The sequence below is a fragment of the Hippopotamus amphibius genome, chromosome 17 (genome assembly GCF_030028045.1).
Source record: "Hippopotamus amphibius kiboko isolate mHipAmp2 chromosome 17, mHipAmp2.hap2, whole genome shotgun sequence".
Lineage (NCBI taxonomy): Eukaryota > Metazoa > Chordata > Mammalia > Artiodactyla > Hippopotamidae > Hippopotamus > Hippopotamus amphibius.
Window position 1 is genome coordinate 39156567 of NC_080202.1, and position 26888 is coordinate 39183454.

General features: G+C 40.2%; 1 protein-coding gene across 2 annotated transcripts in view; it reads right to left on the bottom strand.

The window, feature by feature from the left end:
* Window positions 1–2555: 2555 nt before the first annotated feature.
* IKZF3 (IKAROS family zinc finger 3) overlaps window positions 2556–26888 on the bottom strand; it is a 79244-nt gene continuing 54911 nt past the window's right edge. The window contains exons 4-8 of one of the 2 annotated variants that reach the window (XM_057715198.1): window positions 26141–26401; window positions 25027–25194; window positions 22894–23010; window positions 14048–14164; window positions 2556–3652 (exon numbers count right to left, since the gene is read on the bottom strand). In XM_057715198.1, coding sequence (XP_057571181.1) covers window positions 2949–3652; window positions 14048–14164; window positions 22894–23010; window positions 25027–25194; window positions 26141–26401 — 1367 coding nt within the window. In that variant the 3' untranslated portion in view covers window positions 2556–2948. Of the gene's footprint in view, window positions 3653–14047; window positions 14165–14278; window positions 14396–22893; window positions 23011–25026; window positions 25195–26140; window positions 26402–26888 lie in introns of those variants that run through there. The other variant, XM_057715200.1, reaches the window with a different exon arrangement.

Here is a 26888-nt window from a genome sequence, read left to right on the forward strand (position 1 = left end):
GCTCTCATCCTTCTCCACCCTCACCCCAATTCTGCCACCTTGGCTGTAAGGGAACTTTTCATGGGTTTAGTTCCTCAGATTTTGGCCTCGCGGGTGTGTGGTGGGGGCCTGGCTAATAAGAGGGTTGGTGGGAAATGGAGAGAGAAGACCTACGAGGCTCACGTTCACAGGGACTCTGGCTGAGAAAGGAAACACGCTGTGGGAAGCGGCCAGGGAAGCTGACCGTCCAGCAGGGTCAGATGTGAATCTCGCCCTGCCCTCCACTCTAGGCATCTTGCTAAGGTTCTCCTTCAACTTCTTCCCCACCCCCAGCAAGGGATGGGGTTAAGCAGGATCAGGAATGCCTGCAGAAGTAAGTGTTTGCCTGTGTTGTGGTAACCACTGCACACCACCTGGCTCAACGTCAAGATTTAAGAATGTGGAGTTTCCACATATACATTTCTCTGGACTTGACGTGTCCCAATCCAGGCTCAGAATGTGACAATGAAAGTGCAGCCTGTGTGAATGGTCACCCCACTCAGAAAACTGACCTCAGAAGAATGGAAATCATTCAGAAAATCCCTTAGTCACAGAGCAAATGAGGGTCATAGCTACAGAGACCCCAGGTTGGTGGGATGGGCCTTAGATTCACTATCTTAAGGTGTAGAAGTTGGTCTCTTCACTAAAGATATTCCCACTAACCTGGTGGAAACGCTTGCTTTCCCTGGCTTTCTCTCCTACGAATCCTTGCTTCCAAATTCTCTTTCTTTTGTCCCCTGAAGAGCCAACGGGATGTCTGATGTTTCAAGAATATAATAAGCAGCTCTTCTTTCACAATGGGTATAAGCAGCCTGGTGTAGCTTGGAGTCTGGGATTATGGAAATACAGTGATGCACTGAAGATGACACACCAAAACACGTCTCGTCTTTTAGCTGAAATCTCAAACGTGTTGGGACCATGGCCGTGGAATTTCACAAAATCTTTTTTCCTGAGACAGACGCCATGGTACAAAGAAGCATAAGCCATTTGTGCAGTCTGAGGGGGAGCAGTTTAATTACTGGCAGTACATAAACGAGTTGAGTTTGGGCCTAATGCATAAAGCCCTTTTGAAATACCAAGGCAGATACATAAAATGCTAATCCACCAGGAATTGGGGATTCTTGGCTCTGGTAGAAATGTTCACACAGCTGACTCAATTTGTAAATAGGCTCCATGAAGGTGTCCCTGGAAGCAGAATGTATTTTCCCTGACGTAGGTTCTTAAAAGGCGCGGGAGAAAGGCTTTGGCAAGCAGCTGCAGGTGCCCGTTTGTGTGTACACTCTGGGGCAAGATCGAAACACCTTCCTGTTTTTTGTTCCTCCCTACCATCCTCTTCACACTCACAACTCAGTGGTTAAAGGAAAAACTTACCAACACTACCATTTTCACACCAAAGAAATGTGAAACAAATATTCATATACATACTTTTCTGCTTAATACCCATACACGAAGAGGTTTAAACCAATAATTGCGGTTACTGCATAATCACATCAATTTCAAGCTGGAAAGGACCTTTGAGAACATAAATCCAAGTCCTAATTCTGTGGTTGAGGAAACTTAGTTTGAAGAGTTAAGTGATTTTCCCCAAGTCATTCTGCTAATTGGTGACAAATATGGAATGAGCAAACAGATTCTGTGACCCCCTATTCCAGTGCTAATTTTACAATTATTACAGCACTTTTCCTTGATAGCATGTCTCTCATAATTAAGGACAAAGATGACCGACACATCTGTGGAACCAAGATCAGACTTTCAGGAATCTTTGTGGAATACAACAGCTCCATTTAAAATGTGGGGGTGGGACCCCCCAACCTGCCTGATCGAGGAGAACCTGCCAGCAGAGGCGCTCCCCTCCTCATCCCATCCTAAAGCTCAGCTCTGACCACGGCGTCTATCCTTGACTCCTTTCCTGTGGGGAGGGGGAGGTAAGTCACACTTTTTTGGATTCTTTGGCATTTTTCTTGTCAAAAAATTCATTGGCAAGTTTGCTTTGGGTGTACACCAATACTCCACGAAGGAGATGAAAAACTTTCAGGCGGTTGTTCTTCCCTCCCTCCATCCCCAGTGGTGCTGCTAAACCATTTCCCCCTCGGAACCAAGCCTGCCAATCTCGACCGGAAATGGATGCCATCGACCACAGCAGACAACCTCCTGGAGTTCCAATCACGGTCTATATTTAAACCACTGGTTCTTCTGAGACAGAGTTTCTCCTATGCATGAGGGGTTTAACCCAGAGCAGCTTTTAGTTGGAGATGGGCAGATAAAGAATAGAAGCAGAAGTATCATCAGATACCTTGGATTTTTTTTTGCTCGTGTGATAAGAAGTGGATCTGATGTTTGGAGACTAGGGGGTTCAGCTATTGGTAACTTATTTTATAGCTGTTCTTTTCCTTACTGTTAGGCTATACTTCGGGATGGAGGGTATATATCCTAATCCTTTAGCCTGTGTGAGGTGCAGAAGGGCAAGGCTTCCCAGAGAGGTCAGCAGGTCAGCAATTCTTCTCTGTGGACCTGGGCATACGACTAAGAGGCTTTTCCACATACGGCTGGTATATCTCAGAAACAGTCTCATGCAGCACAACCAGAGGACTCTTCCAGTTGGCAATAGACTCCAAAGGATGCCTGTCTATTGCTGCAAGAGATAAGGACCAAACACTTCATCAGCTTTTAAATATCATAAAATTCAAGTCCCTCATGGGAAAACAAAGGTTTCATAAAAGAGGTAACATGATGTATCTGCAAACAACTTCTTAATGGGAACAGCATTTCTCTGCTGCCCATGTGAACGTGATCCGTCAGACAGTCAAATGGCATGCAAAGAGGTCTGGAACTGAGTTTGTTTTGAGAGTGATTTGTTAGTCTAGGGGTATTATCAGTTTTTAAAAATGATGCTGAATGCTCAGGTGCAAATCATCTCTGGGCCCAGGTCTTCACTTCAGGGTGGCTCTGTGTTCTCCCCTGGCTATGTGAGACGAGAACTCGTAGCGATCATGGCTTCGATATCCACACATGTTACACTCAAAAGGGTCGCGAAAGCCGTGGCAACCCATGTGAATAGTGAACATCACGTAATCCAGGAAGAGGACTCGACAGTGGTCGCACCGGTATACATCCATCACCTCCCCTTCTTTGTTGATCACTTTGATGGAGTCTCTCGGGCAGATGGGTGGGGGCTTGAGGAGTTCATAAGAGCGGGGGACCTCCTTCAGAAGTGGCATCCCATTGCGGGCCCGAGGAGGGACCATGTGATTCTGCTGGTAGATGTGATTCTGGCGTTCCTCATGGTTGCTGTCAGTGTCCGTGGAGTCGTGGCCACTGTTGTTGGGGGAGAGACCTCTTTCAGAAGGCAGGCTCTTCTCTGGCAGGTGGACGTTCTTCTTTTCCAGGTCCTGGGGGGCACCATTCGGCATCTCGGCACGGGTGAGGGCTATGGGATACATGCTGCTGATAACTGGGACCATCTCTGAGGTGGGAGCAGGTGGCGTCTGGACCAAGGGGCGCAGAGCTTCGGCACCGAGATAGCTGATGGCGTTATTGATGGCCTGGTCCATCATTCGGGTCTGGATCATCTCACTCTCTTTCTCGTACATATAGCTGGGATTGTAGCTGACGTCAAAGCAATGGCGCTTCTCACCTAGAACAAGGGAAAGAAAGAGTGACAAAAGGAATAACACAAAGGCAGAGAGTTTGTAAAAGTATTCTCTGCAGTCTCCTTGAAAAGTGAGGAAGGACAAGTTGCGTGCTCAAGAACACTCAGCCCAGGCAGAATGGTCCCACATAGTGCTGAAGTCAGGGGACAGTGGTTGACAGCACATGTTTGGACCATCAAAATAACTGAAACCAGCCGGCAAAAGGGAGAGTCAGAGATGTTACCAAATTGAGGCTACAATGTGAGTTGTTTCCACTGCTCACGTCAGAGGGGAACCCTGGAGAAAAGCCGCAAGAGAACACTAGGAGGGGGCTCCGGAGGCGGCCCGGGAGCTGCCAGTGTGCAGGAGCATGGGGGCCTCTGCACTTCTATTGTTCATGAACTCTGAAGACACAGTTAATTCCCCAACTCTTAGGTTGCTTGTTCTTTTCTGCTTGTAATACTAGGGAGCTGGGGACCGGAAGTGCTGCAAAAAGTGGGGATGCTCTGACCTCGGCAGTTTTCTAAATAGCTGCAGAGGCAGAAAAAATAGCCCCCAAAACTCTGACTTACCACTCCCTAAACACATCAGTCATCAGACTGACTGAGATTTAATAAAAGAGCTTCAAAAGTAGAGAGTTTTAGAAAGGCTTTCTTGATGAACGATCACGATGGCCTTTGTCCTCTTCATAAAGTGTGTTATTCTTCTTTTGCTTGAAGCGATGTATCATTAATACATACATGATCATAAGGACTTATCTCACACTTAACTGAGAAATTTATTTGTGGTCACCCTCTCCTACTTCTCATGTCAAACTGCTGAGAAATTTTGAAAACAGAGTTCAGCCACCTTCAGGGCGTGTGGGTGTTGTGTGTTAGAAAACAGAGGCTCTCTGGCCACAGGGAAGGCAGGGGTCTGCAGTGACAGCAGATGTGCTCAATGGTGAGTGGCTGGTAGAGGCAAGAGAAAGTGGGGAAGATGTGTCAAGGGCTGGAAGTGAGGCTAAGGTTATTGCTGATGCTTCATTTTGTAGACATTGGATTCTAAGAGATTTGCTGAACCATATCCTCTCTTCCCTAACATTTCCTAGGCATGCTGTGGTTCCAGAACGTGTCACTGTCATACAGTAAAGGCTTCAGGGATGAAAGAACACAAGAAAACAAAAAGGATTGGAAGAACCAGTTTCTGTTCTTGAGGTATCTCCACCCTAGGGGGAGAGAAATAAGACCTGGATAGATGGAACTGGAGAAAAATAAATGTTAAAAGCTGAGAAAGGGCTGCCTTGCTGGCAGCTTTTGATTTTATTCTAAATGCCATGTTTGAGGCGTTTAAGCAGGATGGGTAACATGTCTTCTGTAGAGAGAATTAAGGGACTTCCCTGGTGGTCCAGTGGTTGAGAATCTGCCTTCCAATGCAGGGGACATGGGTTCAATCCCTGGTCAGGGAACGAAGATCCCACATGCCGTGGCCGGGCAACTAAGCCCGTGCTCCACAACCACTGTGCACGTGAGCCACAATCAGAGAGAGAAGTTTGTGTGTTGCAACTAAGACCCAAACGCAGCCAAAAATAAAAAATAAATGAATATTTTTAAAAATAAAAAAATAAAAAGAATTAAAAGGCAAGGGCGCGTGGTTTGTAAATATACAAAGTGTATATTGAAGTGTTAAGGGAATGCCAAAAATTCAGGAGTGCTTGCAGAAGGGAAAGCGTTCTTGGAAAACCTAAATTTTGAGAAGGGTCTTGATGAACTGGTAGGATTTAGATTTTCAGAGAGGTAGAAGAAACATTCTAATCGAGGGAGAAGCGTGATCAAGACACACATGTGGGACCATCCAAGACATGAGCAGGGAGGAGTAAGAGAGTCTGGTTATAGCAATGTCAAGAAGTATGGAAGAAAGTATTTCTCAAACTTCACTTACTCCCCCATATTCTGCAATATCTACACCCCAGGGTGGTGTGGTGGTTGAGAGCACGAGCTCTACAGTCAGAAGGTGTGGATTCGATGCTGCCGCACTGTTACTGGTTGTGTGGCCTTGGGTAAGTGACTTAACCTGTCTGTGGCTCCGTATCCTCATGTAAAATGGGGGTAATAATTGTATCTACCTCAAATGGGAAGAGCTTAGAACAGTGCCTGGCACATAGAAAGCACTTGGTAAATGTTAGGGTTTTTATTTTGTTTGAATCAGCTCGCATTTTCTTTCTTTCATTTTTTGCTAAAAGAAATTTGTTTTTTAAGGAAACTTTATATCACTAACATAAACGGGAAACCAGAATCACTTGCCACAAATAGAAGGTAACTATGAAAAATAAAGACGACAAAACACAGCAATTTATTAAAGTTCGATCAGATACTGTAAGTACCTGAAGACAAAGATCCCCTCTCTCTTTGCTAAAAATAGAGATTACCGCGTGTGTGATTAGTGCTGAAGACAACTAGCAACTAATTATGTCTAAATCACTCTCCTTGGTATAATCAGGAAGACTGACAGAGAACTAAAAAGAAAATAACTTTCTTGCCATGTGGATCAAGGTTTTCAAATGCTCTATGAGCCTCCTGGTACTTTGCCTCCAACATTTTAGGAGATACTGAAAAAAGATAACACGTGGTGGGACCAAATGATGGGCATTCTGAATGACCAACTGTAGGGTTTAGATTTGGACAACCGGCAAACCTCCACATGCCCTTGAGCAAGAGAAGCTTGTGGTCAAAATGTTATTTTCAGGATATTAATGTAACAGCAATGTGTAAGATGGACCAGAACACTGAGAAACTGGAGACAGAAAGAACTGCTAAAAGATCGAATCTAATCAGATGGATTTGTCCTGTATCCCCACTACCTTAAGGCTGACCTGACAGCTGCCAGACAAATACCTGAGAGAAAAAATATGCAAAGAAAATCACTATGCCTTGGCAACACAATAAAAAGGAACATAAATGTAGACCTTTGCCAAAGTAACCAATGGTTCTTTTCAACTGCCAGATTGGATACGTCTCTGATGAAAGCTGTTTGGAAGAACGAGACTGAGAACATGAAAGCTGGCTAAAGTCACATATATTCATCCCCCTGAAAGTGACACCGAAATGATGAACTTTGGTTTCCTGGCTTTTCCAAGGTTACTGATGATTTTCCAGTGTGGTTGGCTCTACTCAGTTCCCCAAATACTGGGGGTCCCTGGAAATCTTTTTATCTTTTCAACCTAACAGAGAGGCTCCAGAAAGTTTCCAAGGTGGGGCAGGCACATCACAAACTCTGCTTTAATCTCTCCCCAAGAGTTTGTTTTACTTAACTAGGCCTACAGTGTCACAATCTATACCACCTGCAGCACATGTCAGAAAACAGCTGAGTGCTGAAGTTGTAAGAGGCAAAACAATAAGAGGAAAATCAACCCCTGGATGAGTGGAAATATGCGACTGAGTTCTGTGGTTAACGCGGACCATTGTTCATTGCTAAGAAGATGGGAGAGCCTCAGATCTTCACGTGCACGCAGCCTGCGCTCATCAGATCCCCTCATCTCCGAGTTACGGTAACTTGAGTAGTGCAGATGGTTATCAGTCACCTGTAGACACGATGACTCAACGTGTGTGAAACTCAGAAGGGGTAAGCTACAGTAATTGAGAAGCCAACAGCTCACGTTTCTTTAGTAACACACTCATAAAAAAGGTGAGTCAAACCACAAGAGTGTAACTGCTCCCAAACCTGCACGGAGCTTCTAGTCCAGCTTCTAGTCAAAATTGTACCACGCCTTTGAGTGATTAATGAGAGCAGCTTCAGGCTGGATTAGAGGTTTTCTTCCAATGATAATACAAATGGCAACAAGTCCTAAGTTTAGAAACCATGGCTGCCAGGTTGGGCCATTCCCTACCTGTGATCCCTTTGAAAGGTGTTAATCCCTACTGTCTAGGCTTTGGTAACTCTGAACTGAGCAACTGCCTGACCTGAATTGCTGCAATGTGGTGAGGGCATATGGTTGTTGGCTTCTAAGTGCCAACTTGAAAGTACAGAATCATAGCCTAAACCTAAAAGGGACCTTAGCTGAGCATGTGGATTTATACCTCTGCCTTCAGGATGGAGGGACAAGATCCACCAGTCTACTTCTCTACTTCACAGTACCGAGCACTGTGTCTTACATATAATACCAAGAAGAAGAGCTACTATTTATTGAGCCACTACTCTATATCTTAGGTACTTTGCTTACTGTCTCATTTTACCTAAGATGAATTATCATCTCTTAGTCAGATGAAGGACCTAAAGCACAAATGGGTTGATTAACCTGCCAAGGTTGCTCAGTTGGTATATGGAGAACCAGGATGTGACCCAAGGGCCCATATACCTCAGTATATGCTTGAGCATTAACTGCTGTTTCCTGGCTGCTACTTTGCCCGTGGCTGCACAACCCCACCACTAGCAATGACCAGATTCTCTGCTGGGATGGTTCCCATAAGCAGTAGAAAAGCAACCATGCTTTGCTCCATGTGGACCAGTACCATGCATTCGAGAAATATCTATGATGCACGAAGTTGTCATGATGTCCATAAGGTGCTTAACAGAGGACTGGCACATGTAAGCACTCAATAAGTGGTGGATCTATTGTAATAATAATAATTATTATTGTTAGTGTTATTCACCTCACACCATGTTAGGTGTTTTGGTTTTTTTTAAAGTGAGCACTTAAAAAAATAATTAATTAATTATTTTTTTTATTGGCTGCATTGGGTCTTCGTTGCTGCGCACAGGCTTTCTCTGGTTGCGGTGAGCGGGGGCTACTCTTCGTTGTGGTGCACGGGCTCCTCATCGTGGTGGCTTCCCTTGTTGTGGAGCATGGGCTGTAGGCGCATAGGCTTCAGTAGTTGTGGCACACAGGCTCAGTAGTTGTGCCTCACAGGCTTAGTTGCTCCGTGGCATGTGGGATCTTCCTGGAGTAGGGATCAAACCCGTGTCCCCTGCATTGGCAGGCGGATTCTTAACCACTGTGCCACCAGGGAGGTCCCCATGTTAGGTGTTTGAAGAATACAAATTTAATTGCAATCCAACAGGAGATGTAATATGCACACCATTTCATTACAAATTAGTATGCTTAATACTATGTGGTGGAACAAAGTATAGAGTAGCCAAGAAAGTGGAGAGAGAAAAATACAGACCATGTCTCAAATGTGCCACGTTAACATGGGACAATTATTAATTTATTCTTTCCTCTAAAGTCTCCTTGAAATCTGAGGTAGTCGTAGTGATAGTGGTGGAGACAGTTACATATATCACAAAAAGCAGACTGTTAAACTCTCCTTGAGTGCAGAGGGAGACCAGAGAAGAGAGAGAACTCAGGCGAGTATGGGAATGTAGACCACATGGAGGTTTAGCGGGCAGATGGGAGGGAGGGCATTCCAGACAGTGAGCATGGAAAAAATGATTACAAAGAAGTGGGAGTAGTTCATTACTGCTGAATTAAAAGATTAGTTGGCTGAAATGATACATTTAGAAAAGATAACTTAGAGACAGATTGTGAGACTCAGAACACCTGGGTGGTTTGGATTTTATTCCGATGGGGAGCCATTGAAAGATTTTTTTGAAGAGGAGGAGAAATGATTTGAATATTAGAAAAAAATAATTCCGATGTTACAGTCATCATGATGGGGTCATGGGATATACTGGGGTTTTCTTTAAGTTTCTTCAGGTTATTTAACTGTATCTGCTGATGCCTTCATACAATTTCCCAAGAATATCATCACTTACTCGTACTCCAAGCACATAGCCTCCCCCCCAAAAGAGGGCAGGTAGGTAGGGTAAATGGAATATCTGATGATGATGATGGCTCTGATCTCAATCTACATGAGAGACTTAAGTGGCTAACACCTCTTCCAGGAGGAGAAAAGCAGAGGGTAGGAAGCCACAGAACAAGAAGCAGGAAGGAGGAGAGAGAACAGAGAGAGCCGTGGGGGTGGTGGTGAGGAAAACTGAGCTGGAAACCACGTTTTGTTGTTGCAGAAGACTTTGTCCTCTGTGAGTCACTGTGAACTGCTATTTGGTTGTCATCTGCCCTGATGGAGTCACCACAGTTCTTTTCTCAAGAAAACACACCCTTAAGAGAGAATCCCTTCTTCAAGGATTTTTTCCCACCAGCTCTCAATGACTAGACCCTTCCCTTTCCAAAGCCCCTGTGTAGCGCACATGACATGCGCTGCTCTGGGTGACTTTCTGGGGAAGGAAGGCCTTAGACTGAAGCACTTTACAGACCCAGGCTCTGGCTCTGCTCTGTCACCTACTATCTGTGTCTCTCCATCATTCTCATCCCCCTTCCCTCCTTAGTAAAGGAACTTCACTGGGTGGTTCCTAATGTCCCTTCCAGCTCAAAAATGCTATGACTTCGGATGCTTATAGGATTAGGGATTTCGGCCCTTTGCGAAGGGACGGAAGAAGATACTTTTTTTTTTTTTTTTTTTTTTTCATTTTTTTCTCTCATATTTGGTCTGTATTTGATTCTTTTTTTTTTTTTTTTTTTTTGGTTTTTTTTTTTTTTTATTATTTTATTTTATTTTTTTGGGGGGTACACCAGGTTCAATCAACTGTTTTTATACACATATCCCCATATTCCCTCCCTTCCTTGACGCCCCCCCCTCGATTCCCCCCCACCCTCCCTGCCCCAGTCCTCTAAGGCAGAAGAAGATACTTTTTGCTTTTAGAAACAGGTACTAAAACTGCTTCCTGTCGTTCTGTTAACCAAAGCAGACAATTTCTCATTAGTTACTTCACAGGGAGAACCGACAGTGTTTGCCTAAGTGTCAAAACCTCACAACATGTTTACCAGGGGTGAGTGAGGTCTTTTTTTCATGTCCTTTTCAACATGAAAACTTCCTTTAATAAAATAATACATGAAATTTAAGAAAATAGGGAGATGCTATGGTAACCACTTTGGTCTGAATAACACATCTGTTTTTGGAGAAAGAATGAAAATCAGAAAAAGAAATATGCAGAAATGTAGTCATTTTCCTCCTCCCTCCAGGAGAGAAATCTGGCCTCTATTTTGAGCCAAGTATCTGAAGATGGCCTAGTTAGAAGTATAGTCAAGCAAGTTTGTAACAGGAGAATAAGATTCAGAAAAAAAGACAATTCCAAAAGGGGTTAAGTGCTAAAAGCAAGGTCTTCTTGACCTTTGGAAAGAACAACTATGAAGAATTATTTTGATGATGTAAAGATGCTGATTTCTAATGAACGTGTGTCAATTTATTTCCCATTTTATAGAAAGTGATCCAAAATGTCTTGGAGAATTAGGAAAAAAGTGATTTCATTTTTCTCCTACTTCGGCAACTTAATTTTACTCTTACTCTTCAACGGAGGCTTGTGTTTGTGTTTCTAAATGCATTTAGACTTAATCCAATCCATCCCTCTTCCTCAGTTCATCTCTAATGGATGAAAAATGCTATATATTGGTAATTATCTCAAGCCTGTTAGGAAAGTAACAGGCTGACCTGATGGTATAATTTCACCTTTACCCTCACAGTTCAAGAGGTCAGAGAAGCCAGGGTTGGTCTGAGTGCTGTGCAACTGTCAGCAAGGATTAAAGGCAGTGACTCATTCTTCCGTCACACTTTACCCATTGCCATTTCCCTGGCAGCTGAATCTTTTCAGAAAATGGTGACTTGGAGAGGAAATACAGGAGAGAGAAGAGAAGGAGGGAAGACATTAGCCCCATGTGTTTTACATCACTTCATCCCACATACTGCACAGTGTCATGATGTTCCTGTGTTTTCCCCCTGAGATTACTATTTTCTATCAAAAAGGTTGATTCAAAAAAAAAAAAAGAAAGAAAGAACGAAAGAAAGAAAAAAACAAAAAGGTTGATTCGGTTAAATTATTGAAGGGGTTCCTTTAACTTTTAAAAAATCTCTTAAGGTTCAGGGAATAAGCTAATGCTAGAAGATTAGACCAGTGCTTAGGAACAAGAATATCATGCATATGGCAGGAGCCGTATTAACCATTTGCATGATAAATGAACGGACAAAAGAGCGAATGAATAAGTAGTGACGTACTAAGTAAAATATATAAATGTTGAACTAATGCAGCTGTTTTATAGATCCTCAGATTAAATGACATCTTCCTAAAAAAACTCCTAAGTTATTATTATGGTTTATAACATAAAATAACATACAATATCTGTACAATAATATCTGTACAACCTTGAGAAAATAGTTATCTGAAGTCATACATATGGGCTTATAAACAAAAAGTGGTGCTCATAATTGCTGCCTTTTATAATTCATCTTACAGACTTGCAGAACGATAGAGCTGGGAGGGACCTTCTCGATCACTTCATCACCTGTTCATTCTACTCATTTCACAGATGAGTAAACAGAGGCCCAGAAAGGTTATGTGATTTGTCTAAACACACATAGTTAAGAAATGACTGAATTGGAATCAGAACCTGGGTCTTTTGGCTTCTAATCCAGTGCTCTTCCTACTGCACTTTACCACAATTTACAAAGAAAAAATTTCCCCAGCTATTCAGGGCCCTGAAGTCCTGAAGCTGCTACCTCAGCTCAAATCAAGAGCTAACTCTACTGGGCTTCCTGATTCCAACTCAGAGAGAACATGATGGTTCAGAAGATGAGAGAAATCAGTACCTACAAGATCAGCATCTCTCCTGAGTCTGGAAGTGGAAGAGTGAAAATCCTCTGCTCACAATGGTAATAAACAAATGGAACGGATCCCTGATGCAATAAGCACAGTGGCATGGACTTGGACATGTGAAACGTGTTTTTATACCCATGAAAATACCAAAGCAATGTTTATCTTATTAAGTAGGGCTTTAGCTCAAGGGCAGGTTTAGGGCAACTATGTGAACTAAGTACCTTCTCTCATATTTTAGTTCTCTTAGACCAGAATGCATTGACCATAACTGGATTGAAATTAAGTCACTTTACATTTTTTTTCTTGCTCGTTTCTCCCCATGTTCCTCTCCACCCACATCAGCTGCAGCAATTTCTACAGTCAAAACGTCCCCGAAATTAAATTACACTCATGGCATAGAATAATAATCCAAGCTTCCTTTTGTACTCCAGCCAGAACCTCTTCACATAAGTACAGATCAAAAGAGGTTATGAGCAATGTTTTAAGATAACGTCTTGGAATCACAACTGGTCTACTGTGCCTAAACTCCATATGGGAGTCACTACACGCCCCCCTGACATTTCTCACCAAGGAGAGGGAAGATGGTAAGGAGGAGAGGGTGTCTCTAAACTGAAATGCATCAATTTTAGTCTGACACAATTTATTCTTAAAGTGGCCAAAAGGATGCAAAAACATCTCAGCCAATCAACTTAAAATAAATAAGCATAAATCCAAGCTAGGTAGCTTTGAAATATACGGGTTCTTTCAATATATCTCTGTAATTCACATAAAATTTAAAAAACTAATTAGACCAGAAGTTTAAAATTACCTAGACCAGAATAAAATTTAACCAGATTTAAAAACCAGGCAGGCACTTGATTGAAAGCTATTGAAAAGCTATTGAAAAGCATAAACACAAAAGGATTGAAGTAAGCAATCAACAGCAGCAGCAAGTAGCTTTGGAAAAACAGACTGACAGGTTTCTAAAATATTATTGGTGTTGAGGGAGGTCTATTTTCGTGTGATAACTATTTTTGTTCAATATCACTGACTTTCAATTTATAGCAAAACCGATACATTCAATTCAGCTGCCTACTTCACAAATACAAATCTATTTTAAATATCATAGTCACATTTATGTAAACATCTGGGAGAGTTCAACAAAATATTTCTGCCATTTGGCAGTCCTAACACTTTAAAGGACATAATTATTTCTTAGCCATCTCATTCTTGCTGTATTTTTTGATAATGTGAAAACCAATGGTATAAAAATTAACTCAAGATAAATAATTAAATCAAACCTTGTTATTTAAGTCTATGTATTCCCAACCACTTTCTCTTAAAACCAATTCTCAAATTCAAGAAAATGTGGCAATACATTCTAGAGCATGAAAAAAGTTTGAGCATGATAAGGGAACCAACTTGTAAAATATAATTACAAAAGATTACAAAAATGCTATCTTGAACATCTTACTGGTGCAAATTGCACAAACTCTCTCATGCAACATATGTCATTCAAAATAAAGAGGAAGGAACAGCATTTTTAACACCAACTTCATTTAAGGAATTGGATACCAAATATTCCCATCTTCAGTAGTTGAGATTCTTTAGTTAAAATACTTTATTCTATTTGCTCCAGTTATCAAAATGAATCCCGAAGCATAAAAGTTATACAATGGAAAATCAATTACCTTATTTTACCAGAGATTAAACTAGGAAGGGCCTGTGTAGTAAGCATCCTATGTTATCTCATTCGAACTATCTGCTAACAACAGCAGGAAAAAGGGTTGTATTCTTACCAATGAATTTCTGAGGCATTGAGCTTTTTCGCTTTGCCACATTGCTTGCTAATCTGTCCAGAACGAGAGCTCTTTCACTTCCCATCTCTGCTTTGATGTGTCTTGCCTCGGCACTTGCTGGTTTGGAAAAATGAAAAAAGAAGAGGGAAAAGAACACGTTGATAAATGGAGAGAAAAAGAAATAAACTGGAAGGAAAAGTGTCAGAGGTCTGATGCAAACTCTGTTGTTACCTGTTATTACTGCTCAGATTCTTGCCTGGGGTACCTGCTGTGGTCAGTGAAGCCAACACCAGGGCACATTCAAATCTTGCAGTCTTATGCTGACATGGGAAAGCCCGACCCATCCCCAACCAGTACCTTCATTAGCAAGAGGAAGTATTAAATAAACAGCCTGGACGTGGTTGGTTGCAAAAAGATAGATAGATGGAGATCTTCTAACCCCCGATCAGCCTTCTTTCTGATTCTGAGTAACTGCGTGTGACACCTGCAGACTGATATAATTCTTCTTAACAACTTTGAAAAAAAAAAAAAAAAAAGGATGGTGCCCCAGATTTACTGCTCTGTTTATGTTAATAGCACTTTTGAAAATAGATACACTTACCCAGACAGCAAGAAATCTACTCAGTGATTTGTGTATTGAAATTCTGAGTGGTTTTTTCTTTTTCTTTTTTTTTTTTTCCAGCATACTCCTTTCAGTTCCTATCTTTTAAATTATACTTTTCTGGTCTCTGCATTATCTGTTTCATATGCTCTTCACATTTCAAAATTGTCTCAGTTAAAATTTCCCTGAGCAACACTTCTGTCTTGAAATTAAAGAGCAATTTGTATAATGCATCTTTATTATATTTCTAATGAAAAATGTGAACAAAAACTGCCTAAGAATATGGTCTAATTGTCAATCTACAAATAGACCTTTAAGTGGTATAGGTCTGTGGTTCTCAGAGCTGCCTGAACATCAGAATCACCTGAAGAGCTTATAAGACACACTTATGCCCAGGCACCCCTTCGGATCAATTAAATCAGGATCTCTGGTGTAAGGGCCCAGGCAACAGTATTTTTAAAGCTCTCCAGATGATTTTTAAGATGCAGCAAGAATTGAGAACCACTAGAAGAATACATAAATAGTGCCAAGATCAAATAAACTAAATTGGAATAAATATAGTACACTTTGGCCTGGTACAGCAGGCAGTACCCAATAAGAGTTTGTGTCTGAAGTTCAAAGAGATACCAGCTGCCCTAAATACAAGGCTTTAAAATTGAACACATGATGCTAGCCCAAGCTAGGGATCAGTAAACTCTTTCTGTAAAGGGTCAGATAATATTTTAAACTTTGTGGGACACATACAGTCTCTGTTCCATATTCTTTAGTTCTTCCTTGACCTTTAAAAATGTAAAAACCCCTGTGCACAAAAAGGCCAATGACTACATTTGGCCTAAGGGTCATAGTTTTGCTCACCCCTGCCCTAAGCAAACGTGTTGTGATGCTACAAACATTTCCCTCTGTTTTATCATAAGCATTTCAGGAGGTCCAAACTAAAATGAAGTATCCGTACATTCCTAATGTCTCTAAGGAAGAAGAAACTGAAATCAGTTTAAGTGACTAGAGTAAAAAGCGAGTGATGATTGCAGAATGGAATTTTTTCCTCCAAATACATACACAGATTTAGGAATTGTCAGTGCTCATTCTGTAGTTGAAGAGTTTGCTGTGTGAAGAGATTCTAATACATAGAAATAATGCCACAAGTTCCATGGTCTTTCAGACATTCAGACTGCAAACTGACATGCCCAGAGAGAAGAAAACTGGCCATCTCTGCAGTAAATGAAAGACAAAGAAAGACCTCAAGGGCAAGACTGTCAGGTATGGCCAGGATGAGAGACCAAAGCCAAATCAGAAAAAGAGAATTTGTACTTCTCTGGTGGCGCAGTGGTTAGGAATCCACCCACCAGTGCAGGGGACAGGGGTTCCATCGCTGGTCCGGGAAGATCCCACATGCTGCAGAGCAACTAGGCCCATGTGCCACAACTACTGAGCCCATGTGCTACAACTACTGAAGCCTGTGCAGCTAGAGCCCATGTTTCACAACAAGAGAAGCCACTGCACTGAGAAGCCCGAGCACCTCAATGAAAAGTAGCCCCTGCTCGCCACAACTAGAGAAAAGCCCATGCACGGCAAAAAATAAATAAATAAATATTAAAAAAAAGAAAAAGAATTCAAAGTATTAAATATTTTTCATTTTATTATTGGCATGCTTTTTGGTTCCTTTTTTTTTTTAAACTCCCTGCCAGTCATTACACAATAAATTATAAAGCTCAGGGTTTTAAAGATTCAAGAATAAAATGAAATCTGGCTCCAAAAATGAATGAGAATGACATGACCATATCTACGAGACTTTGTGAGTTTCTTATCAAAAATAATCCTATGCTCTAGAGAAATAAATCCCAGTCTCCATTTTAAGCTATAACATCACTATTTGTGTAAATGAAAACAGTAAGGGCCCGAGTGAGGGGACTGGGCAGCTCTGGGGCCAGTGGTAAAGCACTGAAAATTCAGCTGACCGATGGTTGTAAATAACGGGCACTTTAGTGACAGGACACTGCTGTTGAGTGAAGTGGGTCAAATTCTGTCCAGCAGAGGGATAGGTTGAAATGACCAAACAGGAAACTATTATACATATTATTTCCTTTCACACAAACCACCACCAGATGTGGCACTACCCAGAGCCCCAAGAGCAGAGAGATGAAAGACAAAGGCCTGGGATTTGAAATAAACTCCTGAGGCTGTTATAAGGAGGCTTTTTCTTAGAAGCATCAGAAAGGCAGCTAAGTTTGTGCTTTGACTAGGAACATTCATTCTGGTTCCAGCAACTTTGAGATGATTAAATCCAGGTAAGGGCCTCCTCCACCCCACCCCTGCCCCATGTATTTCTTATCAAAAAGATTCATAGTAAAATAAGAATGAAAAGCAGTAGTTTGGGAATTTTTAACTTTATCCCCATTTTACCACTACTCCTACTTAGTCCTTTCGTCATTCCTCTAATGGCCCCATCACTGGGGCTCCAGAGACCTGTCCGTCAATCCCAGGACTCACCACAAGCATCATGCTGACAGTTTACTTTTCCCATTTGGCTCTCAGCAGTCCCTGTCTACACTTTACCAAAGTCACCATCAATTACCACAAGCATCTTTCTGAGGACACATACTCTATATACTCTATATTTGGGAGGGTGCTAAAGCGGGGATACACTGACCTAAATAACGTAATTGGGGCACGTCACTAAATGGCAAGCTTCAGAGATAACATCACCTTTTATCCCTGGTTACTCAACAAGCTTGTCTTGACAGTCATTTCTAGGTAAATCTTACTCTGGAAATCAGTGACCAAAATGCCTGACATTTAAAAAGATAAAATTTGGGAGTGTTTATGGATATACAGATAATTTGAGGCAAGGGTGGAAACTTTCCCATCTTCCACAGCTATGGTTCGATTGAAAGGAATCCTCTGAAACTACTAATTTAGTAGTTTGCCATCTACCAACACCCCACCCACAGAGTCATTCGCTCAAAATACCAGCTCCAAGATCCCAATCCTCATTATACATGTGAAAACACTCCAGAGATTAAGTTCATCTTTACTGAGTTAACTGTGTTTTCTAACTGGCAAGTTAGGCAAAGGCTAAAGTTTCAATGGACTATGGTATACTCTCATTTTCTTTCCCAAACTCTCAGTCTTTTGCCTTGCAGTTGTTGGACAGCTGCTGTACCAAACGAGCACCCTTTAAAACACAAAGAAATGCTTTAGAGTCAAGACAATCTCTCTGGGATTACAGGGAGTTTAGGCAGTACACTAAACAGGGTTTAAAAAAAAAAAAAAGGACTTGGCATTTGGTCCTCTGCTTCAACTTTAAGACCCAACTGTCTATTTATACAAACAGTCTAGACTTGTTATCTTGCCACATCACATCTCGGAATGTAAGTGGAGGGAAACCAGTTTGGCAAGATAGTAGGGAACAAGATAATGGGTTTAAATGACGAAATAGGAAATCCGTTCCTGGGTGGTGTTTGGCAGTTTAATGTTGCAAGGGGTGGGTGTGGGGAATTATGGGATGGTGGCAAGGAACAATTTGCACATTTAGTTTATGAGTGAGCATAGTAGGAGTAGGACTATAATTCGGGGTCAATTCCCCTTCATCTTACTTGCCTACTAGTATATAGTGGATATACACATTTTCATTAGCAAAATGATTTTAATGACGTTGAAAAAATAAATAATAAAACTCATACAAAGTCAAAATTACAGAATAGGTTACTACCTTTAATCTCTGCAAAAATGTTAATAGTTTGTCTGGTTTTTAGTTAACTGCACGATGCCATTTCTATTTCAAAGCAACTGCAGATTTAACTATACAATTTGTTGTGTTTTTGTTCAAAATCCTTCATTAGATCTTTTTTTTTTAATTAATTTATTTTATTGGCTGTGTTGGGTCTTTTTTGCTTTCTTTTTAGTTGCGGTGAGTGGGGGCTACTCTTCGTTGTGGTGGCTACTCTTTGTTATGGTGGCTTCTCTTGTTGTGGATCACGGGCTCTAGGCATGTGGGCTTCAGTAGTTGCAGCATGTGGGCTCAATAGTTGTGGCTCACGGGCTCTAAAGCGCAGGCTCAGTAGTTGTGGCGCACAGGCTTAGTTGCTCTGCGGCATGTGGGATCTTCCTGGAGCAGGGATCGAACCCATGTCCCCTGCATTGGCAGGCAGATTCTTAACCACTGCGCCACCTAGGAAGCCCCCCTTCATTAGATCTTGAACTGTTAAATGGAGACAGGCATTGCTTCCTGTCTCTTCTATGGTGTGGTCAGCCAGTAGCTGATGCAGAGTGGAACAAAGGGGTGTTATTATGCAATAAGAATTGTCTAACAAGAGATTGTTATCAAAGAGTAAGGCAGGTTCTAACAAAAAAGTTACATAAAAATGTTGCCTTTTCGAACAAGTAGAATGAATACTACTTGTGAGTTAGTATTGATTTTTTAAAAAGAATAACCTTTTGGGAAAGTAGATATTTAAAACATTTTAAGCTTTTTCTTTGGACTGCTATTTGGTAAAAACAAATTTATTCTGAAACTCTCATGCTTGTATTATCTCAGCCGCAACAAGGAGAATGAAGATAAAAGGTTTTGATTCCTAGATTCATAAATAAATATAATTATTTATTTACAATTACTTTAAAAATCTTGTTATTGCTAGAACTCATTGTCATACAAAAATATGTCCGGCTCCAAGTGTTCATAATTTGTGTGAAATGAGGCTAAATGAATCTCTATACCAGCTGTTAGTCCCTTTCTGGAATAAGGATCGAGTTAATGAGAAAATGAAATCCATGGTCATCTATACTCGTTCTTCTTTTCATATATAGTCCATTAAGATAGCAGAATTGGAGTATCTTGATGGTGTTTGGTATAGAAACTTGGACTGAAGTAACGCTATCACATGTGTCTCTATTAGATCTTTACATTAATAGATCAAATGCTCAGTCACTTGTTGGATTATGAGTTCTTTAAGGGTAGAAGCTTAACTTCCACTCATCTTTACAAACAGCTCTGACACAGAGACTGGCACATGAGAATCTAATGAATGCTATCTGAACAGAAGAAAATGATTAGCAAGCCCAGAAGTCCTGTTGCCCAACACGATCTTTTGCAGATTGGTCTCCAGTCCAAGGCCTTTTCATTTGTTCTGCTTCCATAAAGGCCTGCTTCCTGACTGGGGCAGGTTTGTCCCAAGGCTTGACTCTCACATGAGGCTGCACTTCAATTTACAATAAGCCCTTGATGAATAAGTGCTACATCCATGGTGGAGCATCATCACTTTAAAAGTTAGGGATGAAGGGATAAGAGGTACCACTAGGGACACTGTATTGGTCAGGCTCAAAATGGCTCACTATGTCCAGACTGGGACTCCCCAATTTTAAGAAGAAAACAGAAATGGAAACCACGTAGGGAGCTGTGGCAATAATTAAAACATTGGCTTGTGTTTGACTAAACATTCTTTATATTTTGGATTTCAGGAAAAATCATGAGAACTGTTTGAAATATCAATAAGAGACACGATATGCAGTACTTATTATATTTGATTAAGCTGTGACTTTATACATTTTCTAACCTGAAACCACCACAACAACATATTTGTTTTTTTTTTTAAATCAAAACTTGCTGACTTAGTTAACCCTTTATTTTTTTTGCTGAGGCTTAAAGTGTGTTGCATGCATCCATCAAACCAGCCTATGAAACGCAAATTAACTCCACCTCTGTATTTCAGTATTTCCTGAATCATCTTATACCACTGAAGACAGCGAAAACAGTTCTTTTGATACTTTTCTAATTAGAAATTCCTAAAAAAAGGTCATGGGGATAGGAAGTAAGGTGGAAACCTTATTTCAAAATCAGTAATTTTAAACTTACTGTTCATAGAGAATATTTTATTCATTTTTTTCCCTTCTTTCAGGACAATTAAGACATATATGCATACATATGTGTCTATTAGTATGTGTATTACTCTACTTTTGCTAACTAGATAATACATAACCTTTAAAATACATATAGCTAGTTAAGCCATTTTTCCAAAAGTGGAAAAAACCCAAATGTTCATTAACTGATAAATGGATAGATGAAATGCAGTGAGTCCATATAATGGAATATTACTCAGCCATAAAAAAGGAATGAAGTACTACCACATGCATGAACCCTGAAAATGTCATGCTGAGTGAAAGAAGGCAGACATAAAAAGCTATATGATTCTATTCACGTGACATGTTCAGAACAGGCAAATCCATAGAGACAGAAAGTAGATTAATGGTTGCCTGGGGCTGCAGACAGGAAATGAGAGTGACTCTTAATGGGTACAGGGTTTTTTTTTTGGGAGTGACAAAAATGTTATGAAATTAGAGTGGTGATAGTTGTATAACTTTGTGAATACATTAAAAACTACTGAATTGTGCTTTAAAAGGGTGAATTATGTCCCAATATGTCTTTCAAAATAAAAAAATTGCTAATCATGAAAACAACAAAAGTTCTGGTGATTTAAAAGTCACTGAATTTTAGAGGTGAGGATATTGGAACCCATCAAACATTTCAGACAAACTATTGCATTCCGAATAGAATCATTAATATTTAAAGCAAGAAGGATTCAAGAGAGCATCTACTTGGAATGTAATAGATATTTGTAAGTTGAGAATTTTTCACTGTAAGAGCTTTGTCTAGTGTCTGAAATACGGAACTTCAAGGAAAGATGCCCCAGGTATTGCCTGACTAACCTTAAGCACGTTGCTTTAAGATGTCAAAACCCAAGTTTTGGTGTCTTTTTTTTTTTAGAGTAAACATTTCTCTTTAGAAATAAGGAGGAAATCCAACTCCTTGATAAAACTAAAGATGCCATCAGGATAAAAAGCAGAAGCAGTGCAAACCAACGGAATTCAGTTGGCCAGCTCCTTAACAACATAAAATAGGCTTTATCTAAAACAAAAGTTTCCTCTCACTCAAAACGGGTACAGTTAAACTACTCATGATTTCCACGCCATTTTTCCTGAGTTTCACATTATTTATGTCAAGTTTTTGTAATCTTTCTGTTTTAGAATGTTCAAACTATTCAACTACAATTACTACTGTCAAACACCAAATCCCACAAGGAGTTATACCAACTTTAAATAAACAACTGGTTCAAGTAAACAAATAGAAACATCAGGCAATCCAAGCTGCAAAACCAGACTGATGGTCAACTATATGGGTCAAAGGACAAATGCAGAGATGTGACACAAAAAAGTTTCAGGTTGTTTTAACTCAAGAATGAAAGGAAATAAAACCACAACTGATATATGGAAAGATATGCAGTGTTTCAACCAATTGCCACTAGGCATGTAATTCAAAACACTGAATAAAATATGAAATTCCCAGAACTGAATACAAGCATCACTATAAATCATATGAATAGACAAGTACATGATGTGGGGCCCTTGTGCAAAGAAAATCCTTGTGTTTTTTAAGGGACTCTGCCCTAGCCACACCTCGAGCTGCCTCTACCCTCCATCTTCGCCATTTCAGTTGATGGCAACTGCATTCTTCATCACATCCCATGTTAATCTGTCAAGAAATCCTGTTGGTTCTATCTTTAAACTATACTTTACAGAGTTAGAACACTTTGCACCCCCTCTACCATTACCAAGACACAATTTTCTCTTGTTTGAATTACTGCAATGGCCTCCTAACTGGACTCCCCAATTTCTAACCTTGCCCCAAATACAACCTACTCTCAGTAGGAAGTAGAGTGATTTTTTTTCAAATGAGAAGTCCAATCATGTCACCTCTCTGTTTAAAATCCTCTGAAGATTTTTTTATTTCATTCAGAGAAAAAGCCAACGGTCTGTACAATGGTCTACCAGGCCTGATAAGATCTGGTTTCCTATTTCCTCTCTGGCCTCGAGTCCCATTACTCACTCTGTTCCAGCCACACAGGACTATCTATACTTCTTCAAATTCAAGCCCCAAGGTCTTTGCACTTGCTGTTTCCAAGTTATCCGCAGGGCTCTCTCCTCATGCTTTCAAAGTCCGTTAAAATGTCAGCTCGTTGACATTCTTCCTGACTCACCTTCAGTCCCCAGTACCTGCTTCATTTTTCTCATTAGCAATGACTACCTTCTACCATTTAAGTTACTTATTCTCTTTGTTTCTAGTCTGTCTTTCCCTATGAAAATATAAACTCCATGAGGACAGGATTTTTTGTATTTTTGTTTACTATTGTATCCCACCACCTAGAATAGCAGATGCTCACTAAATATGTGCAGAATAGGTGTCGCATGAACTCACCAGTCTCACCCAGGTCAGTGCTCTGAAGAAATGTACGGCAGCGCTCCTTGTGCTCCTCAAGGGAACTTCTCTGCTTGTAACTCCTTCCGCAAAACTCACATTTATAGGGTTTCTCAACTATAAGGAGAGCAGAAGGGGCACTCAGTGACCCCCAGGGGTTACAGAGCAAACAGTATATTGGAAAACTGTCCACTAGGAATGAGACTGCTGAGAGAAGGATACTTGTGCACCTACATTACTTTTAAATTTAGTAAACTGAAATAAGGTTATGGCCTATGATTGACTATCATGTTAGAGTATTCTTTGAAAGGTCAGGCTCCTTTCACAAATGAAAGGATTTGGATTTAATGACCATCATGGAGCATAGTGTTTTGGTTCCATAGCCAATCTTGTTTCTTCAGGAAAAAAATAAAAATAGGAACTTTTTATTTTTCAAGGAGGTTAGCGTGGTTTAAGAATGAAGTAGGAAGAGATCCCGTATTCTGTGACATCCAGCTGGCTGTAAGTAAAGAATGCTGCAGTCCGTGGGAGTTAGCCATTCAGTCTTTTTTAGAGCACTGACATATTTTCATAAATGTAGCTTGTCCTTGCCCAGTGACTAGAGCAAAATCTGGGCTCAATCAATAAAAACTGACCTAACCAACTGAAGATAGTTTTGAATAACAGAAATAAGATGGAATTGCAAAAATGTCTTCATCTTCATTTCTAAGATAAAAGTTTCCTCAAAAGTCCATCCGTACAATCAGGCCACCTTTAACCTCCAAACTCTCCAAACGTGTTATTGTTTAAATTACGTAAGTAATAACTTCAACTCTCTATGCAGGGCTAGCCTTTCTGACTTGTCGATAAAATGTACCCCATGAATTTTTCAGAATTTTAGGGACTGAGATTTTTTATTTTCTAATCCTCTTGCTCTGTTTAAAACAGAGCCTTTGGGACTTCAAGCACTAAAAGATCCTTATGGAATCCCAAATTAAAATAAATGCAGGTTTGCTAGGGCTAAGAATGCTAAGTTTCTGCATAAATTGGAGTCCTCCAGAATCTGTCTTAAAAATGACTGCTGTTGTTGGATCTTACTTGGAAAAGGCAACAGAAAAGAACTATTCTAATTTTTTGGACCAAACTCAGTCTTAATTCATTGGTTTGAACCATGAGCTGTAAAAGAAACCCTTCTTTTGCCATTTACAATCTCTCATGGTGGGTTTCGTTGGGGCTGATTTGTTTAATCCTTAGTCTCTGAATTGTGACCAGCTGCGGGTTTGGGGCTGGGTTTTAGTCAAAGCAGAATGTGGATTGACATAAAAACAAACTTTTTTTTTTTCAATTAAAATTTTGTCAGATAACATCAAGAACATGAGGTCCCAAATTTGAAAATAAACTCAGTTTTATTTTTCTAGGAGGGAAATTCTAAATGTTGAAAAAAAACGTATCTTCCGTGGTTAAAATAAGGAGCGAAAACATCAAGACAGAACATAGCTTTTTATGAATTCTTATTACTGCTCATCTTTTAGAGATTAAAAATAAGCTGATCAAGAAGAAAATTGGGTTTAAGGAATGTAGCTCATGTACACCTAAACCTAATAGAATGTTATATTGTCAATTACATCTCAATTAAAAACAAAAAAATTTAGACCAGAATGGCCAAAACTCCCCAATTTAGCCCAGACTAGCCCAAACTAACCCCCAACAATGATTCATACCCAGTTTACAGTTTTACATAATTTACAAACTGCACATCATTTGCTTTATCCAGACTTTTGAAGGAAAAGTATGTATGTATATTTTTAGGCAAATAATCTTTTAACAAAGTTCACCAAAAAAATACTGATGGCTATATTTCTTTTTTTGTGCAAAAATTAAAAAAGCATTTTTATAGGGCAGGCTTTTCCTGTCTGACTGTGTTGTTCTCTAGGGGCGCAAAGATGGTAAGGAGATGATCATCCCCATTGAGCCAGACGGAGAGCAATTAATGCCTTAATGGAAGTGTAATTAGCCCTAGAGGTCTCTGCTGTTGTAACCCTTCAGAACCGGAGTGACAGATTAAACCTCCATACTTAACTCTTTCTAGTTTCCACATTGGGCACTGAGGAACACACATTTACTAGATATGGAACGCTCATTGCTCTCACTTACCAGAATGTGTTCTAAGATGACCTGTGAGTGCATCTCTTCTTTGGCATGCATAGTTGCAGAGGTGACACTTAAAAGGTTTTTCCCCTGTGTGCAGTTTAATGTGGCGGAGGAGGTTACCTTTCTGAGTAAAAGATGCCCCGCACTGATTACACTGGAATGGGCGTTCACCTTTAAAAAGGACAAAAAGGAGATTTCTGATCACCCAGCAAGTGGCGAAGCATATGCACAGATTAGATGCCTATGGCAAAAGCTCATTTTTTAGATAGTTTCTGTTCACATTGGGATCAGATGGGAGCTGTATTTCAAGGCAAGCCTAAGACTTACTTATGGAATCTTCTCTCTAGAAGAGAAAAAGCACTCACCTAGCAAGGCGACTTGAGGTACCATCCTGTCTTGGATCACAGCAAAAAAATAAGAGTAGCTTTAGAAGTGCTTTCTAGATTTAAGTTTTTACATTACTTAGCATTCCTTTTGAGTATAATCTCAGTCTGTAAATAGAGTCACAGACTGAAGTCCTAATAAGGTATAGAGAGCCAGAAATACTTTTTTTTTTTAATTGAAGAAATGCTTTTTAAAGTCTTCATATCCAAAATACAAAGATGAAATCATATGGGCTTCATGGCAGATGAAATCTACTGGGCTCAGTGTTATGTTTGTATGCATTTCTATAGACTGCCTTTTTGCTGTCTGAAAGTACATTTTTTTAAACTGTTAATAAAAACTATGTCCTTTCACCTACCAAATTTGAACCCAGTACAATAAGGAAATCTGCTTTTTTAAAAGTTATGCAAAAATATAGGAAAGATGCTTAAAAAGCATATCACACAATTCAACTCCTGCTTACTAACTGAGGAAAAATATTTGGCTGACCTAGAACACTGTGCTCCCTACAGTCTTCTTTTATTCATAGCATTTGCAGTATGTTTGCCAAATGCATGGTGAGGCAGGAATAAAATCACTGGGTAAATGGAAATGCGCAGAGAGAGAGAGACATCAGAATTATAGTAAAAATCAATGAAAGTAATCAAAAGGAAGCTGCAAATCCCACCAGTTCTTTTCTCGTGTGGTTGAATTAGGACAGGTTTCAGAACAATGGATAAAGAAGACTATTTACCAGTATGGCTCCGCTTATGAACCATTAAGACATTGAAGCTAATGCAGGATAATCCACACACATCGCAGTTCATCTTGCCACTGGTTGGCCTGCTGCTATCATACGAGACAACATGTCTCTCCAACTTAATGTTTTCATATTCATTATACTCTCTTGAATAGCTGTAAGGAATTTCAGGCTCTTCTGCATTTCCCAAGGGCTCTGGCTTTAAAACAGTCTCATCCCTTTCACTGTATTCATCTTTTACTTTCATTGAATCATCTGCAGGGAGGAAAATGCAAGAAATGAACAATGATTGTTTTTGGAGCTATCAAAGCAGCTCAAAGAGCAGAAACCCACAACTGACAATTAAATACCAAACAAAGCTAACAATATTGTACGTCTACAAAACAAGAAAACACCATTAGGATGATCACTCGTTATTTGAATTCAGAACCATAGTCAGGGGAAAACACAGACATGTGCGCGCAAGTGCGCGCGTGCGCGCACACACACACACACACACACACACACACACACACACACACACAACAGCGTTTTAGGCCATCCAGAAAATTAGAGATAATAGATTTTAGCTATGACTGTTCAAAGCGACTATGAAAAAAACATTTTGAGCAATTCTTCTCCAGTACCAGGGGAGAAGAAAGGTTTTCAGATTTAGTACCTTTTTTGGTGGCTGCAGTTACAAGGCAAGGTGATGTGCTCTTTGGTTTCAAGAAGAAAATACTGCTATAATTCTTCAATTGCA